Below are 18,323 nucleotides of genomic sequence, written 5' to 3' on the forward strand. Positions count from 1 at the left end.
TAATAAGCGAGAGTATTGTAATTACCTGAGCTTCCCTGGTGGCTCAGATGGTAAAGAGTCTGCCTGCAATGCAGGAGACTTGGGTTCGAGCCTTGGCTCAGAAAGATCCTCTGGAGAAAGGAGTGACACCCACTCCAGTGTTCTTGCCTGGAGAATCCCATGGACAGAGGAGCTAGGTGGGCTACAGTCCCTGGGGTCGCAAAGGGTCGGCCGCGACCGAGTGGCTCACCCTGACTGGCTGAGGTGAAATGAACATAAACAGAGCCGGGGCTGTTTTTCTCGCGAGGGCCGGGGCTGTTTTTCTCGCGAGGGCCGGGGCTGTTTTTCTCGCGAGGGGCCGGGGCTGCTCTCGCGAGGGGCCGGGGCTGCTCTCGCGAGGGGCCGGGGCAGCTCTCGCGGGGGGCCGGGACTGCTCTCGCGAGGGCCGGGGCAGCTCTCGCGAGGGGCCGGGGCAGCTCTCGCGGGGGGCCGGGGCTGCTCTCGCGAGGGGCCGGGGCTGCTCTCGCGAGGGGCCGGGGCAGCTCTCGCGAGGGGCCGGGACTGCTCTCGCGAGGGCCGGGGCTGCTCTCGCGAGGGGCCGGGGCAGCTCTCGCGAGGGGCCGGGGCTGCTCTCGCGAGGGGCCGGGGCAGCTCTCGCGAGGGGCCGGGACTGCTCTCGCGAGGGGCCGGGACTGCTCTCGCGGGGGGCCGGGACTGCTCTCGCGAGGGGCCGGGACTGCTCTCGCGAGGGCCGGGGCAGCTCTCGCGAGGGCCGGGGCAGCCGCCCGCCGGGAGGAGCCGTGCTCACCTGTCCCTCTGTGTTGCCCGTGTGCCACAGGGCGTTCCTCAGGTGCTCACCCGTGCCCGTGGTGGAGTTCACCACCTTGAGGGACACCCCCGAGTAGCCGTAGGCCCGGGTGGGCTGGTCCTCCCAGTAGGTCTGCGTCACCTGCTTCCACATCACCACGTAGAAGCGGCTGCTGGACTGGTAGCCGAAGACGAAGCCCGCGTAGTCGTCGTCGCGGTCCGTGTTCACGTAGAACGTGCCGCTGAAGTCGACAGACCCGAACTCGTCGAAACCTGAGGCCGCAGGGAACATCTGTCGTCAGAAACAGCCTTCTAGGGGACCCCTGGACACCGGCAGAGAGGGCTCTTCCCTTCCATCCAACCGGAGCCCTGTTCCTGGGCGGTTAGGGCACTGAGGGAACTTAATCTTTCTAAAGTTACGGGAGGTCTTCACTGCCTTAGGTAATAAACACAGAACCCGTAAAATAAAAGGGCCTGCTGAATATGAGATCTCAGAGACTGGAGAGGCAAAGACGCCCTTCCCCGAGCTCTTCCATCACAAATACTTAGGAAGATGGTTGGCAAACCAAGGGAGGGTGGGAGCTACCAGAGAGACCCACTGCTCCGTCCCCTCAGTCTGAAAAGGCAAGCTTGCGTGCTCCACGGCGCACATGCTGAGGCTCACCAACAGCGATGCCAGGGTCTGAGTTGGCTGTCTGCACCAGCTCTTTGCCTTGATGGCGAATGACCCAGTTGGGATCAATCTGAGTGGTGCCCTTGGGGTCCAAGTGGACCATCTGGAAGTTCCGGAAGTCTGTCTCGCTGATGGCGTTGTTCTCGGGACACACGTCGTCAATATCAGGAATACTGTCGTTGTCGAAGTCGTCTTTACAAGCGTCCCCACGCCCGTCGCCTGTCGCCAAGGAAGAGCAGAGGGAAAAGCAAAGTAAGGGCTCGCCGTCTGCCTCTCTGGGTCTGAGAAGACTTAGTACACGAGTCTCTGAAACTCTGAGGCCAAGGGCTTGGCAGTGCTTTCTGGATCAGCGCCTGCAATTGCTGACGTTTTGCCCCAACACCCTGAGGAGGAGCCTGGACTCTCTTCTCAAAACGTCGCTCTGATAACACTGCAGTGAAGCTTGCCATATGTGAGCTCCCGTGAGAGCCATTTCTTTTCATTCTGAACTTGAAATTGGGATACAAAACCTGAACCTTGCCAGGGGAAGTCAAGCTGAATTTCCAACTTTTCCCTCTGAATGTCTTCAGAACCTTTGCTACTACCTCAGTTGCCCCGCCCGCAATCTGCTTGGCCTTGAGGGCAAAACTCTCTGATGAAAAATGGTCTCCCTGGGGAGAAACGGACTTCCGCTTTTGGGGGGCATCTTGTCAGTTTTCCCAGGGGTGGGGCTGGGGGCCACGGACCAGCCTGGCTTATGGAGAGATGCCTGCTGAGATCTCATGGGTATGCAGTCCATGCTAACGGTGACAATCCAGATGACCACTCACTAAATCACCCTGTCGGAGCGCCTGCTGCCTTAGAGGGAGAAAAGATACCGAGTTCAACCAAGTTTCCGTCACATCCCTCACACGGTCCTCAGTTCTGCTCAGAGGCACACGGCCCCTCAGTTCCGCTCAGAAGCAGATGGCCCCTCAGTTCCCCTCAGAGGCACAGGGTCCCTCCATTCCCCTCAGAGGCACACATTCTGCGCTCTGGGAGACAGGCCTGTGCTCTAGCTGGCGGGAGTGTCCACAGCCCTGAAGACATCCCTGAGCACCGGCCTCGCCTCCACCCCAACCACCCCCGGCACCAGCCAAGCCCTCCCGCAGGCCCAGCTGTGGGGACAGAAGCCGCCGGTCCTCTTGTCAAGAAGGAGCTCTGTGCTGCTCGCGGCCGGGTGTCCTTGGAGCTGTCCTTCAGCCAGTGAGTCTCCATGTGCCTCTGGGTCAGTGGGCTCCATCCTCCCTGCCCCCACCTCCGTCTCATCCAGGGCAGCTGCGTGCCCTCCGCCAGCACTTGGGTCAGCCTCCAGCAGACGCCAGAGGACACCTGGTCCTCTGCTGTGCCCCTGCTGCGTCACCTGAGACCCTGAGCCGCCCTGGGCTCTGGGCCCTCCAGACCCTCTCCCCGGGGACCGCTAGGGCTAAAGAGCTCTTTTCGTCCAACACCTCACGTCCCTGCGGCCCCACTGCCCTGCGGGGGTCACCTACCATCTGAGTCCTCCTGGTCGGGGTTGGCGACCAGCCGGCAGTTGTCCCTGTCGTCGGGGATCCCATCGTTGTCGTCGTCCGAGTCGCAGGCGTCGCCCTGGCCGTCGCGGTCATGGTCGGCCTGGTTGGCGTTGGGGATGTAGGGGCAGTTGTCCTGGTTGTTCTGGTGGCCGTCTTCGTCGATGTCCTCGTTGTTGTCACACTGGTCTCCCACGAGGTCGTTGTCCACGTCGGTCTGGGAGGCAGAGATCGGGGACAGCGGCACTGAGCCTCCGCCCAGCGAAACAGATGCTGGTTGAAGTCGCAGAGCGCATGCAGCCTGGCCCACCTCACCCAACGCGAGCCATGACCGCAGAGAGGAGACGGCCTCCTGAGACAACCCACCAACATCAGAACGGGCACTGGGGTCCAGGCGTCTCTGCATCTAACCCACCCCCTACAGGGGCTCGCTCTCCTTAAGGGGGACTGGAAAGCATTAGCTGCCATGGAATCAGGTCCTTTCTGACAATGTCCTTTCTCCAGCATGCTCTATGAACTACATCAGCACGTTCCATTCCCACTGTGGCTTCCAGAGGCCAACCTGGAAAAGCAGCCAATTCCACTGCCTGCTTCAGGGAAACACCGAGCTGACTGGGAGACTTGCTCCCACGCACAGCGGGGCAGAGGCACCTACTGTCTGGATGGGGGCCAGTGAGATGCAGTCATGCTTGGGCTCGAGTTCAGTCAGCATTTTCAGTTAAAACGATTGAGCAGCCTGTCTGTCATGTCCAGGCAGAGCGCGTGGAAAACCAGCAGGCCACGCAGTCTGTGATGACCCCTCGACCCCTGCACCTCGCGACGCCCTGATCAGTCGCCCCGCCCCTTACCTGGTCGGGGTTGTGCACCAGCGGACAGTTGTCACAGTGGTCACCCACGCCGTCCCCGTCGGTGTCCCGCTGGTCGGTGTTGTAGACGTAGGGACAGTTGTCTCGCTCGTTGAAGACATCTGTGGGATGCAGGGAGAACAGGGTGCACGGGGTTTAGAGAAGGCGCACTGCTTGGCTTACTGCATTAAACAACATACAGCCAAACTTTGGTTTAATAAAAAAGAAATCTAAGAAATCATAAAATGCGAAGATTATTAGATTCATGGCAGATTTCCCATTAAAAGGAAAATACCCTTAGTTTAAAGCAGAACCAACTCTTGGAGGTCTCTGGATGGTGAGGCACACCGAGGGTCAGCACGTGAGTCACTGCAGAGTAAATATCTGCATCTTCACGCTGACTGTTTGCCCCAACATCCACTCAGAAAATCTACATTGAGCTGCTGGGGACTGGCCAGCCACCTGGGCTCCACGAACTCACCCATTTCCTACATTACTAGGAAACCAACCAGGACAGACACTGATGGGGCTCAGATGCAGTACCTTATACCCAGAAATCTGAAAGTAGACCATGAATTTCATCCAAGTTATGAAAACTATGAATTAACCTGACATGTGGGGGATCCCAGGAGGTGAGGGGGTCCTGGCAGGTTGGGGGAGGTAGTGGGTGGGGGGTCCTGAGAGGTGATGAGGGGTCCTGGGAAGTGGGGGTTCCTAGGAGGTAGGGGGTCCTGAGAGGTGGGGGGTCCTGGGAGGTAGGGAGTCCTGGCAGGCAGGGGTACTGGCAGGTGGGGGTCCTGGGAGATGGGGGTTCCCGGGAGGTGGGGAGAGTCAGGGGAAGGACCCTGATGCATACAGGGCTTGGACGTCACAGATGGAGGACAGGAAGAGATGCCTCATCTCCAGGAAAAGCCCTCTAGAGCAGCCTGGGCAGACGCCATCCTGCGCTGATAGAAGCCGGTCAGTGAGATGCCAAGTGGCAGCAAGAGAGCAGCCTGGAGACAGCACAGTTGGGGGCAGGCAGACGGGGGAGTAGGTGTGAGTCTGGCAGGCTGCTGACCGGGCTGCAGGTGCTCAGGGCGAGGCCGTGCTGGGGGTGGGTGCAGGGTCAGGCCCACGGGCACCACTTAAAAGGCTTGATGCCATCAGAAGTTTCCAGTGTCTAAGGTGAAGCCCTGGCGGGGTCTTTGCAATGGACAGCTCAGTGACGCCTGGAAGCAGATCGCTGGGGAAACAGAGGGGGTCCGGGAGACCCTTCTCAGAAGCTTGGTTTGTTCAGGGCAGGGTGCTGGGCTCCTGGGGCTGTGAACAGCGGGCATGAGAGGAGACACCAGGGCTGGCAGGACATGGTCGGGAAAGGAAGCTGCAGGTGCGCTGTTTCCCACGGGGGGTCCGAGGCCCCGGGGAAGAGGGGCTGGAGGGGGATGGTCTCGTGAGCGGAGACATGACTCGGACGTCGTGTGCTAGTTAACATGGGGCGGAGCTCCCCCAGCCAGCACAGAGCCCGTGGCGTCTGCAGCCGCGGGCGGGCCCACTCACCGTCCCCGTCGATGTCCACGGAGCAGGCGTCACCCTCCCCGTTGTTGTCCGTGTCGATCTGGGCCGGGTTGTGAACATACGGGCAGTTGTCGCACCGGTCCCCGACCTCATCTTTGTCATAGTCGAACTGACGGGGGTTGAAGAGAAGCTGGCAGTTGTCCTAGAAAAAAATCGAGGGAAGAATTCCAGCAACAGCGTAGAGATGCTTGCTGGGTTACTCATAACAGGACTGGGCACCTCCAAGTCGTGTATTTAAAGCAGATCAAGATAACCAGGGTAGAAATACAGCCAGGAAGCTCTACCTACAATTTCCTGACATCAAGTCATTTTATAATTATTTACACAGTCCATCCATATGAAAAATTTTGAGATTCCCACTCCAGTGTTCTTGCTTGGAGAGTCCCAGGGATGGGGGAGCGTGGTGGGCTGCCGTCTATGGGGTCGCACAGAGTCGGACACTACTGAAGCGACTTAGCAGCAGCATGGTAAAGGTGATACAGTATGTATATCACGGTGAGGACAGACACATACATGGTGACAATAGACATGTCGATGTTGAGGGAATGAAAGATCCAAAGAGTTAATGCATCAATGGAAGTGAACCCGAAAACAAAACTTAGCTGCTCTGTGTCTGTGTCTGAATCATGTATGAATACGTTAGATCACATATGTCTGCTACAACACTTTCGGGAAATGGAGAGTCCCTTGGACTGCAAGGAGATCCAACCAGTCTATCCAAAAGGAAATCAGCCCTGAATAGTCATTGGAAGGACTGATGCTGAAGCTGAAGCTCCAGTCCTTTGGCCACCTGACGTGAAGAACTGACTCATTGGAAAAGACCATGATGCTGGGAAAGATTGAAGGCAGGAGGAGAAGGGGACGGCAGAGGATGAGATGGTTCGACGGCATCACTGACTCAATGGACATGACTTTGAGCAAGGTCCAGGAGTTGGTGATGGACAGGGAGGCCCGGTGTGCTGCAGTCCATGGGGTCGCAGAGTCGGACATGACTAAGCAACTGAACAATAAGATTCTGCTATCAAGGCAGTGAGTGATAGCATCTCTCCTTGAAGAGACAGCCCTGCATCACTCACACCGCTGCCCCAGAAGGAGGATGCATAAGTAAAAGTAAGCTATCGAAAGCGTTCTAAGTAGAGCAGCCCACGTGGCTGCACGCCTGGCTGGCTAACGTGCGGTGGAAACCACAGGATTCTCCCGGTGACTCTCAGCCTCATGGGGAGAGAAGTCCCGGTGGTTCACAGTGACCTTCCGAGCACCCCGGGCGCTCCCGGGTGTGAAGAACACCCTGGGCGCTCGGGGGCGGGAAGAGCAGCCCCAGGCGCTCCAGAGCGCGAGGAACTGCCCTGGCACTCCTGAGCGCTGCGCCCCCGCCCCGGGCGCTCCCCGGTGCGCAGAACGCCCTGGGCGCTCGGGGCACCCCAGGCGCTCCGGAGCGCGAGGACTGGCCCGGGCGCGGGAGCCCCCCACCTTCTCGTCCGTGACGCCGTCGTTGTCATCGTCGTCGTCGCAGGCGTCCCCGATGCCATCCTTGTCGAAGTCTTCCTGCCCTGAGTTGGGCAGGAGGGGGCAGTTATCCTGTGAGAGGAGGAAGCAGATGTTATGAAAACATCCCCGAGCCCCCTGCCCTCAGGAGGAAGCCGGAAGGGCACAGCTGGTGGAGCTTGAGGAAGCTGCACCGCAGAGACCTCACGGCCAGGCAGGGCTCTGCGTGTCCCCCCGGGGGCTGCCTGAGGCCTGACGTCAGCACCGCCCATGAGGAGAGAAAGGAAGCCTGTGTCTGGAGCCCTGGATCCTGGTGAAGAGCCCAGACCGCGGGAACCGGAGAGAAGGAAAACACAGGACGGGACCAGGCCCCACCCGGCTCCTCCCTCAAAGCTCCGGGCACCAGTGACGACCTCTGACCGGCCAAGGGGCTGCCCAGGGTCATTCCACTGCAGGGGTGGGCCAGGAGCCGAGGGCCAGCACCACCCATCGCCCCTATTCACTGACTTCAACCCTCTCTGATTTCAGTCAGTAAACGTCTATCAGGCGCTCTGTCCTCTACCAATTCCAACAATGAGCTACTTCTCCAGAAAGACCCCTGGAATTTGCAGAAAGCCCCGGGCAGATGCCTTGGGGGGGTGCCGGTGGGTGGCCTGGTGTTCCCCGCCCCTCCGCAGTCCCCGTCGGCGTCTGGGGCAGGCACGCGGCTGCAGGGCGCCCACACCTTGACGCAGTGGTACGTGGCGTTGGTGGCGCACACCAGGTTCTTGTTGGGCCAGCCGTCCAGGTCTGAGTCCTCCCCGCAGATGAGCCCGTCACCCGCGTAGCCCGTCTGGCACTCGCACTTGTACATGGGGTCGCTGAAGTGGCCCAGGTAGATGCACTCGGCGTGCCGGTGGCAGCTGTGGGTCTTGTCCTTGCAGGGGTTCTCGGGCTCACACACCTGGGGAGGCGAGGGCGCACGCTGACCCTGACCCTGATGGGGGGACCTGGGAGCCCAGGTCTGTCCAGACCCCCAGGGCTGCGCTCCCCGGAAGGGCCTGAGCTTTCAGTGATGCCAGAGCAGGGGCACAGCCCGCCCCAGCCTTGGTGATGCCAGGGGTCACAGCAAGGCCGCAGCTCCTCACCTGGGCCCTCGGGATGCTGTGTGGACACTCAGCCCCCCGGGCCCTGCTCCCCGCAGAGTAAGCAGTCCCTCCACACGCTGCCCGCCCCTCTCCGTCCCAGCCCACCTGATGGTCCTCAAGCCTCTAAGACAGCGGCTCACCTGCTTCTCAGTCCTGGCCGCCTCCAGGCCGACACCAAAGGGCTGGTTCCCCTTGTAGCGCGGCGGGCAGGGCAGGCAGTGGTAGCCGGGGTTGGTGTTGACACAGCGGTGTGCCTTGCTGGTTGCGAAGCACACGTCCGTGACCACGGCGCACTGTGGGACCGACAGGGTGGACATGAGCCTGGGCCCCAGACCCCGTGGGCTGCCCCTCAGCCTGGGGAAGGGCACCCACCTCGTCCAGGTCCTCGCAGTGGGTGCCGTTGCCCAGGAAGCCCCCCGGGCAGGAGCCGCAGGACCAGGAGCCGTCGGGGAAGCTGCTGCACTCAGCTCCAGGGAAGCAGGGGTTGGACAGGCAGCCGTCTGCAGGGAGGGAGGAGACAGTGAGGCTCGCGGCCGTCCAGGAGCAGCACCCAGTGGTGGTCTCAGAGGTGCCTGCGGCAGAAGCGTCCAGGCCACAGCAGGTGCCTGGGGGCCGAGAGGCAGAGGGCCAAGGAGCCACGCCGCACACCCATCTGCTGGGCACACCCACCTGACGGGCACACCCACCTGACGGGCACACCCACCTGATGGGCACACCCATCTGCTGGGCATCCTGGATGGGGTGGTGTGCCTGCACACCCACCTGCTGGGCACACCCACCCACCAGGCACACCCACGTGCCGGGGGGCTCCACACACTGCACACCCACCCATTGGGCACACCCACCTGGCAGGCACACCCACCTACTGGGCACACCCACCTGCTGGGCGTCCTGGATGGAGTGGAGTGCCTGCACACCCACCCGCCAGGCACACCCACCTGCCGGGCGGATCCCCAGCCCGCACACCCACCTATGGGGCAGCTCTTCCTGTTACACATCTGTTGCTCCTTGGCGCCCCCCACGCAGTCCTTGCCCCCGTGCTGGGGCTCGGGGCTGTTGCAGACGCGTGTCCGCTCACGGATCCCTCCAGCACAGGTGACTGTGCAGGCCGACCACGGGGACCAGGGGCTCCACCGGCCATCCACTGGGGGCGGGAGGACAGCAAGGTCATGCGGGGACGGGATCTGCACTGGTTCGCAGTTGGGTCTCTGAACGGAGACACCAGCCAGACAAGGGGCTTCGGGCGCCCAGCCGGCTCAGCCCGCGTCCTGTGGAAAGCTGGCCCGGGGCCGGGCCGCTCCGTGTCCACTCACCCGGGCAGGGCGGGCCCTGGCAGGCCTTGGTCTCACGGCCGCTGCCCTTGCAGCTCCGGCCCCCCATCTGCGGCACTGGCGAGTTGCAGAGGCGGATACGGGTGACGTTGCCGACGCCGCAGGTCACTGAGCAGGAGGACCACGGCGACCAGTGGCTCCAGCCGCCGTCCTGCCGGACTAGCGCGGGGGGCAAGCACATCGGAGCTCAGAGGGCTCAGCAGAGAGCAGGCTGGGCCCTCCCAGGAGTTTCCCACCAACCAGGCAGGGAAGAGCCCCGGCAGCAGGCGGCCCGGACCGGGGGGAAGGCCCCCGGGACCCCCAGGACCCGGGGCGGGCCTGACACTCACTGCGGTGGTCGCACCTGCCCAGGCTGCAGGCCCGTGTCTGGATGGACGGCCCCAGGCAGGTGTTGCTGGTGACGTCACAGGAGCGGCCCCGCTGCTGGGTGCCCGACCCGCAGGTGGCTGAGCACTCCGTCCACTCCGCCCACGGGGACCAGCCTTCCTCGCCGTCTGCACGGGGATACCACTGTCCGTCAGACCCCAGGGGCCCACTGCACGGGAGGCCAGCCCTGGAGTCCGAGCAGAGTCCCTAGGTGGACGCAGGAGGTGCGCAGACACGTCTGTCCCAGGGTTGAAGTGCGGGAGCAGACCCCAAGAAAGGGAAGGGGGCGCACGAGGAGCTTGCCTGGACGCCCAGTGACCTCTGGCAGGGAGGGGTCCGTGGGAGACCCTGATGGCCTCTCAGAGGAGACGCCGACTCTGCAATAGAGCTGTCACTGGGGCCACCAGGACGTGAGCTATTTCCACTCTAACAGCTGTTTGCTGGTTTACATGCAGCAGTGAAACTTCAATTTGGGGTTGAAATGACAGGACGGTAAAATTAGTTCCAAATACTCTAAATGGGAACAAGTTAAATAAAAAGGAAATTTCCTGCCAAGAAACACCAGTGCCTGCCATGCACGTTTGTATACCTCGTGCTGCATTTTCATCGTAAAACTCACCCTGGGTCACGGGCATCATCACCCTGAAGCCCAGAAACGCTACATTTTCATGGAGAGGTAGAGCCCTGCCCATGGCCAGGGGCTCCCAGCCCCCGCCCAGGCCAGCAACCTGCAGACCCCCAGACCAGGACACGCAGAGCACATATCAGAGAAAGCAACCAGTCCAGTCAAGGCTGCTGGTGACATGGGAGGGGGCGGGGAGCCTTGGAGGCTTGGCTGCTGCCGGGCTGGGGGCCGAAGGCAGGGGGCCAGCTGAGGTGGGGGCACCAAGCCGTCGGGGAGCCACCAGCAACTGGGGGCTTCCAGAGGGAGGGCACCAGGCCGTCAGGGAGCCGGGAGCGTCTGGGGGCTTCCAGAGGACCTGGAGGCCCCGTTGATGTGAGGCTCCGGGAGCCCTGGCCCCGAGGACCGCAGCCCAAGCCCCAGGCTTCCCGCGGGACCAGCCGGCACACGACGCGCACGGACACGGCTGAGCCTGGAGCTCGGAGGCTGCAGCCCACCCGCCGGACACTCACCATGGACGCAGGATGGGCAGCACTCGCCCTCCACGAACCAGGGGTCCGCACACGTCGCGGGCGGGCAGCTGATTTGGTGGCAAACAGTCTTAAATTTCTACGAGGAAAAGCGACATTTTCCTTGTGTTTGTGTTACATGCGTTCAGAAACAGAAACGCTGAGCAAGGGCCGGAGCGGAAGGATCTGGAGGGTCCACTTGTTACACAGACGCGGGGACATTTCTCCCCTCAGCTGGAGCGGCTCCCTGGACTGTGCCCCCCTGGGACCCCCACACGGAGCACCAAGCCCGGGGCCCTCCACGCCCAGCAGTGGGACAGGTGGGACGGGCGATGTTCAGTGTCCAGGCTGCCTGGGGAGACTGAGTGGGTGAACAAGTAAACCAAACGGCCTGCCGAGCTGTGGGCACTGACACTCCCCCAGGGGTCTGTGCTGGACCCGAGGCCCTCGCAGGACCGAGCGGCATCAGACACGGGAGGGGCACTGCCAGCCCTGCCCCCTGTCCCCCACCACTGGGCGACCCTGGCCAGGCCCTCCTGGTTCTCCTGCAGACCCACGGGCTGACTCCTTCGGGGTGGCCTCCATCCGCAAGGCGCCTGCAGTCAGCGGGGCTAGCAGGGGCCACGCAGGGTCGGGGGTCCAGCGCCCAGGCCGAGGCTGCCCCAGGGGCTGCACATCCGGCTCACGGCTAGCAGGGGCCCTGTAGGGCCGGGGTCGGGGGGCCCCTCAGGGCCGGGGGTCAGCGCCCAGGCCAGGGCGGCCCCGGGGGCTGCGCATCCGGCTCACCTTGCACGTGCACTTGGTACAGCTGTCCACCACCCAGGTCTCATTCTCGGCAAAGAACCGGCCGTCCTGCCAGCAGGCGGACACGTTCCTGGTCTTGGGCGGCCCGCCGATGAGCTCCCACAGAAACTGGTTGTCATTTGACTGGAAGGGGGAGGAAAGGACGTCAGTGTGCACGCGCGGGGCTGTGCAGCCTTCACCCTCAGCCACCGCCCACACCAAACTCCATCTTTAAACAGGTTGCCCTCTGAATCCGGGCTTCCTGCTTCCTGGGAGATGAATCTCCTTGAGTTCGAGGCTTCGCAAAGGAGGCCGTGTAGCCGGTGAGCACGTTTTCTACCACAGTCCCCTCACGGCATTCTAACCAGATACCTGGGGCTCTGTCCAGGGAGCTGGCTGGTTACTTCCTGTTAGCAAAGGCTAGTGGTGGTTAGTAAACGTTAGTGATGGTTACTCACGTTACACATGGTTAGTGGTGGTTAGTCATGATTTGTGGAGGTTAGTTGTGGTTAGCGGTGGTTACTCATTGTCAGTGGAGATTAGTTGTAGTTAGTGGAAGTTAGTAAAAGTTAGTTGGATCAGTGAAAGTTAGTAGAGGCTAGTCATAGTTGTGGTTAGTGGTTACTCATGGTGAGTGGTGGCTAGTTGTGGTTAGTGGTAGTTAGTTGTGGTTAGTGGAGGTTGTCATGGTTGTGAAATCGCTCAGTTGTGTCCAACTCTTTGCGACCCCATGGACTGCAGCCTACCAGACTCCTCCATCCGTGGGATTTTCCAGGCAAAAATACTGGAGTGGATTGCCATTTCCTTCTCCAGGAGATCTTTCCGACCCAGGGATTGAACCCGCGTCTCGCCCATAGAGTCATAGTTGTGGTCAGTGATTACTCATGGTGAGTAGTGGCTAGTTGTGGTTAGTGCTGGTTAGTCGTGGTTAGTGTGGTTAGTCATAGTTTGTGGAGGTTATTTGTGGTTAATGGTGGTTACTCGTGGTTAGCAGAGATTAGTCATGGTTAGTCTTGCTTGGTGGGGGTTAGTAAACGTTAGTGGTGGTTACACATGGTTAGTGGTGGTTAGTCATAGTTTGTGGTGCTTAGTTGTGGTTCATGGTAGTTACTCATGGTTAGTGGAGACTTGTAGTTAGTGGAAGTTTGTAAAGGTTCATTGGATTAGTGGTGGTTAGTAGAGGTTAGTCATGGTTAGTTGTGGTTAGTGGTTACTCATGGTAAGTGGTGGCTAGTTGTGGCTAGTAGTGGTTAGTGGAGGTTGTCAGTGGAGATTACTTGTAGTTAGTTGTGGTTACTCATGGTTAGCAGAGATTAGTCATCATTAGTCTTGGTTAGTGGTGGTTAGTCATAGTGGCAGTTACTCATGGTTAATGGTGGTTAGTTGTGGTTTGTGGTGGTTACTAGTGGTTAGTGTGGTTAGTCATGGTTAGTGGAGGTTATTTGTGGTTAATGGTGGTTACTCATGGTTAGTCTTGGTTGGTGGTTAGTCAGTGGCAGTTACTCATGGTTAGTGGTGGTTACTAGTGGTTAGTGTGGTTAGTCATGGTTAGTGGAGGTTATTTGTGGTTAATGGTGGTTACTCATGGTTAGTCTTGGTTGGTGGTGGTTAGTGGCAGTTACTCATGGTTAGTGGTGGTTAGTTGTGGTTAGTGGAGGTTACTAATGGTTAGTGGTGGTCACTCATGGTTAAGAGATTAGTCATGGTTAGTGCCAGTTACTCATGGTTAGTGGTTAGTTGTGGTTAGTGGAGGTTACTAATAGTGGTGGTCACTCATGGTTAGTAGAGATTAGTCATGGTTAGGGCCAGTTACTCATGGTTAGTGGCGGTTAGTTGTGGTTAGTGGTGGTTAGTCGTGGTTAGTGTGGTTAGTCATGGTTAGTAGAGGTTATTTGTGGTTAATGGTGGTCACTCATAGTTAGCAGAGATTAGTCCTGGTTAGTCATAGTGGCAGTTACTTATGGTTAGTGGTAGTTGTGGTTAGTAGTGGTTACTAGTGGTTAGTGGTGGTCACTTATGGTTAGCAGAGATTAGTCATAGTGGCAGTTACTCGTGGTTAGTGGTGGTTAGTCATGGTTAGTGGTGGTCACTCATGGTTAGCAGAGATCAGTCATGGTTGGTTATGGTTAGTGGAGGTTAGTTGTGGTTAGTGGAAGTTACCCATGATTACTGGCGGTTAGTCCTGGTCAGAGGGGCGTCGCTGGCTAGGCACCCACCACTTTGCGCAGGTTCTCGTGGAGCTGGTTCACGATGACGTGCAGCCCCGAGAGCTCTCGGATCATGCTGCCCAGCTCCTCACAGGAGTGCTCACACACCTCTGGGCTCTTCTCTGCACTCGGGCCCACGTGCTCCATGGTGACCATGGGGCTCAGGTGCAGCGTCTCTGTGTTCTCACTGATGGCATTGGTTTCAGCTGCAGGAAGGACGTGGGACCGTCACAGTCTGGCTGGCGCGACGGGTGCTGCTCAGAGCGCTCATGCTGCATGGCTCCCAGGAGCCTGAGAACTGGCTGCTGGTTCCCTCCACAGCCCCGCCCCCACCACAGCCCCGCCCCCACCACAGCCCTGCCCCCACCACAGCCCTGTCCCCGCCACAGCCCTGTCCCTGCCACAGCCCTGCCCCCACCACAGGACTCTGCCCCTCACAACACCATGGGGACCAGGCCTCAGACACTGCCACCCACAGAGCAGAAGTTCCGCTCAGGTAAAAAATGCAAAAGCATCAGAGACACACATCTGCCTCATGTTCAAACTGGTTAGAGGCACCAGCCTCCTGTTTTTCTTCTTTTTATATAGCTATTTATATAACTTATTATCTAAATAAATTCCTTATTTTTGTCCCAAACCCCAAATCTGTTTCTGATCCTATAATTTCTATACATTCTGAAAACCCCTCTCAACTCCTCAGTTAATCCATTTTTTTCATCCTAAACACCATTTCTTTTGGCTACTTGTTCTGCATTAAGGTAAATTTTTTTTCTTGCTAAATGAGTAATTTTGTCAATTCTCCGCTGGCCTCGGAAGACCCCTGAAGTGCAGAACTCAGACTATGGACTAGGAACCCACTGCCCAGAGATGGTACAGGCCTCGGAAGTCCCCAAACACAGGACACATAGCTACACCGCTAATGACAAAGATGATTTGGGAAAGTCCTGAACCAGGCGTGGCCTCCCTGTGGAGCCAGCCGTCTGGGACACAGTCGCCAAGGCCATGTCATCTCTGCAGTTGCTCATGTCTTGTCTGAGACACGCCATGACTGAGTTACGACTTGTCAGTGTTAAATTCTGTCAAACACTCTATGACTGGGTGTTTACTATGTGGTTGTAAATCCTTGTTGCAACTCACATGGATCTTGAGAGCCTCCCTCAGACTCACCAGATCCCAAGCCACGTGCGTGTGTGTTGATCGCTCTGCTGCTGCTGCTGCTGCTGCTAAGTCACTTCAGTCATGTCTGACCCTGTGCTACCCCATAGACTGCAGCCCACCAGGCTCCCCCGTCCCTGGAGTTCTCCAGGCAAGAACACTGGAGTGGGTTGCCATTTCCTTCTCCAATGCATGAAAGTGAAAAGTGAAAGTGAAGTCGCTCAGTCGTGTCCGCCTCTTCGCGACCCCATGGACTGCAGCCTACCAGGCTCCTCTGTCCATGGGATTTTCCAGGCAAGAGTACTGGAGTGGGGTGCCATTTCCTTTTCCAGAAAGCCACATATAACCATAAGCGTATTAATCACTAGTCGTACATAGAAGAATAAAAGTAGGGCAACAAAAGTGCCCCAAAGTCCGAGGACCGCCTCACGCAAGACGAGCAGAGTCCGTCCTCAGGAGAGGACGCCCCCAGCCTCACGCAAGACGAGCAGAGTCCGTCCTCAGGAGAGGACGCCCCCAGTCTCACGCAAGACGAGCAGAGTCCGTCCTCAGGAGAGGACGCCCCAGCCTACACGCAAGACGAGCAGAGTCCTTCCTCAGGAGAGGACGCCCCCAGCTTCACGCAAGACGAGCAGAGTCCGTCCTCAGGAGAGGACGCCCCAGCCTACACGCAAGACGAGCAGAGTCCTTCCTCAGGAGAGGACGCCCCAGCCTCATGCAAGACGAGCAGAGTCCGTCCTCAGGAGAGGACGCCCCAGCCTACAGCAAGAGGGGCTGAGACCGGGGTGAGGGCCACGTCTACCCCACCCCTGCCCCCTTGCTGAAAGTCAGTGCTCCCTTTCCCTCCCTCTGTCACCCAGACATTCCCGGCACACCAGGCAACTGCCCCCAAGGATGCCCAGCTCGGATCGGAGACACGCAAGGCTCCCTCCATCTGCGTCCTGGGACCACCGTCTCTTCCTGTGTGTCCTCTCGGACGTCAGTTCACTCTGTCTTAGCTTTTTCGAAACTTTTGCTTTTTTTATGACCACCCCTCAGAAAGACTGTGACCTAATCCAGAGGGACCTCAATCCGCGTTTCAGCTGGAGCTGGCAGTACAGGTGGAGGTCACGGCCATAGTGCTCGGGGAGTCTGGGGGCTGAAAGCAAGTGTGGGATCATCATAAAGCCCCACCAGGTGCACAAGCTGCCAAGCATCACAGTTGAAACTCCTTCCCTCCTTGAACTCAACTGACCAACAGCTGAAAGATGCACCGATTGAAAGGTAGACGGCCGCGGACGGAAGGACTCACACATCCGAGCTGCACACACGCCCCAGAGCCAGTGATCAGGTCCTGGGCTCTGAATCCTCAGCCCTGAGTTCCCACTCTGGGGTCAAGGGCTGGGTCGCAAAGCTATGTTACAGACATCAAACCCCATATCCTTCCACGTGGATCCATAAAGTGACAACTTATATTTGTGTACAGTTGATGTAAAGAAGCCTTTTAACAAAGTGAATCAGAAAATGGGGTCATGTGGCAGATGAGAGCCTCCTCTGTGGGGCTCAGCCCGGGTGGGGGGCAGTTAACAGGCCCTCTTGGTCCCCACCCTCTTTATTTGTAAAATGAGGAAAGCAGATGAGCCCAACTCAGGGGGTTTTGAAGATGAAATGATATGTTGCATTCAAAAAGCCCAGCATAGTGACCTTCAAATATCAAATACTCAAGACAAGGTTGACAAATTATGGTTGGATATAAATTCAAAACGTAATTAACAGACAACATGGGATTACGTCAAAGGTTCAAGTGGTCCATTTTCATAATAAGGCAGTATCACCAGCTGCGACTAGTATAAAACTTCCCATAAACCAAGCTTGACAAAGAGTTGTGGAGTCATCTTATGAAGAAGATCTGCATACATCAGTAGACTGGCATCGTTGCATATATTTAAAATCATGTTAAAATGCCAGGGATGTTTTTGGCATGTAAAATGGATTATACTGAATAATTGAAATGCATGCACAGTTAATCCTTCAAGCAATGTACTGTTTTCAGATGTCAACACATCCAAGTTGACCAGCCGCCTGGGTGAGGCCAGGATGGCACCGTATTCCAACACATCCCCTTACCTTCCATGGCCCTCCCCACAGGAGGAGGACCCACCACAGAGGGACCCAGGCACCTACCTCCCTGGCTCTGCTGACAACCTTTCTTGCTCAGAAGATCCTCCACAGAGTTTTCAAAGACTAAGTAGACGTTCTGCAGCAAACCCTGAGACACGTACAAGGAGAGAAACCCAAGTGGGTAAACAGGAGACATCTGAGGACACACTATGCGACATCTCAAAGATACAGGATGCAATTTAAAGCAGAGAATGCTTTCTTCTGTTCTCTGCAGATCTGAAATCTTGTTAATGGGTTATCTGTGTATCTTAGTTCAAAGCTTCGTTTGAGGCCAGAGGCAGATGTGGGTTTGACTCAAGAAGGGAGAGCATTTGAGAGAAGGGGCTTGAGAGGGATGGTGCAGACAGGTTTAGGGAACAGACCATGGAGGCCACACTCTCGGTTGGGAACCTTGAGGATGACCAGGGCTCCCACACATGGCCATGGGTTGCAGGAAAATGCACTGCTCTGCCTGCCCACAAAACAGACCTCACCTATGAGAGCAGGCAGTCCACCCAGAGACAGTGAGGGTCTCGTCTCACTGGGCTGAGGGCTTCCTGGCGACCACCAGAGACCACATGGGGCATCTCTAGGCCTCTTACTGAAATAGCTGAGTCTGAACATATACATTTACTTCCAAAATGCACACACACCTGGAGGAGAACAGTCCCTAACCCTCTGCTGCAGTTTCTAAACACTTGCATTCAGAAAAAATCCTCTTGCAAACATATTTTATCTGAGATGAATGTGGAACCACTCCCTCATAAATCAACAGCCCTTTCCTTAGGAAACATGGTTAATTTTCTCTACTGCCAGCCTGTCATGTCAGGACTGAACTGGAATCTGGGGACCCTGGGAGACAGCTGAACAGATTTGATGTCTTGATGATCAGATCAATGTTCAGTCAGGAGATCGGTGACCATTTGTGCAGCTAAGAAAGGTGCCTGTGTCCACTGCTCTGTTGGTTTCTGGGTCAGAGTGTGTGTGTGTGCACGTGAGAGTGCCTGTGGGCATGTGTGCGTGTGTGCAGTGTGCAGGTGTGCATGTGTGCGTGTGTGTGCAGTGTGTGGTGTGTGCACGTGTGCACACTGTACAGTGTCTGCACATGTGTGCGTGCAGGCAGTGTGCATGTGTACAGTGTGTGCACGTGTGTGCATGTGTCCATGTGTGCAGTGTGCACTGTGCATGTGTATAGTATGTGCAGGTGCG

The 18,323-nt window shown here is 57.8% G+C and overlaps 1 protein-coding gene across 3 annotated transcripts in view; it reads right to left on the bottom strand.

The window, feature by feature from the left end:
- The window catches only part of THBS2 (thrombospondin 2), a 30,770-nt gene that overhangs the window by 5,684 nt on the left and 6,763 nt on the right, over positions 1–18,323 (bottom strand). For all 3 annotated transcript variants that reach the window (XM_019967690.2, XM_019967691.2, XM_070796553.1), the window contains 16 exons: positions 17,139–17,223; positions 13,830–14,026; positions 11,617–11,757; positions 10,834–10,930; positions 9,663–9,827; positions 9,316–9,492; positions 8,973–9,146; positions 8,375–8,502; positions 8,143–8,295; positions 7,600–7,818; positions 6,861–6,968; positions 5,373–5,532; positions 3,837–3,955; positions 2,971–3,205; positions 1,451–1,678; positions 788–1,059 (listed from right to left, as the gene is read on the bottom strand). In XM_019967690.2, coding sequence (XP_019823249.2) covers positions 788–1,059; positions 1,451–1,678; positions 2,971–3,205; positions 3,837–3,955; positions 5,373–5,532; positions 6,861–6,968; positions 7,600–7,818; positions 8,143–8,295; positions 8,375–8,502; positions 8,973–9,146; positions 9,316–9,492; positions 9,663–9,827; positions 10,834–10,930; positions 11,617–11,757; positions 13,830–14,026; positions 17,139–17,223 — 2,658 coding nt within the window. The remainder of the gene's footprint in view (positions 1–787; positions 1,060–1,450; positions 1,679–2,970; positions 3,206–3,836; positions 3,956–5,372; positions 5,533–6,860; positions 6,969–7,599; positions 7,819–8,142; positions 8,296–8,374; positions 8,503–8,972; positions 9,147–9,315; positions 9,493–9,662; positions 9,828–10,833; positions 10,931–11,616; positions 11,758–13,829; positions 14,027–17,138; positions 17,224–18,323) is intronic.

This window comes from Bos indicus, chromosome 9 (assembly GCF_029378745.1).
Source record: "Bos indicus isolate NIAB-ARS_2022 breed Sahiwal x Tharparkar chromosome 9, NIAB-ARS_B.indTharparkar_mat_pri_1.0, whole genome shotgun sequence".
Lineage (NCBI taxonomy): Eukaryota > Metazoa > Chordata > Mammalia > Artiodactyla > Bovidae > Bos > Bos indicus.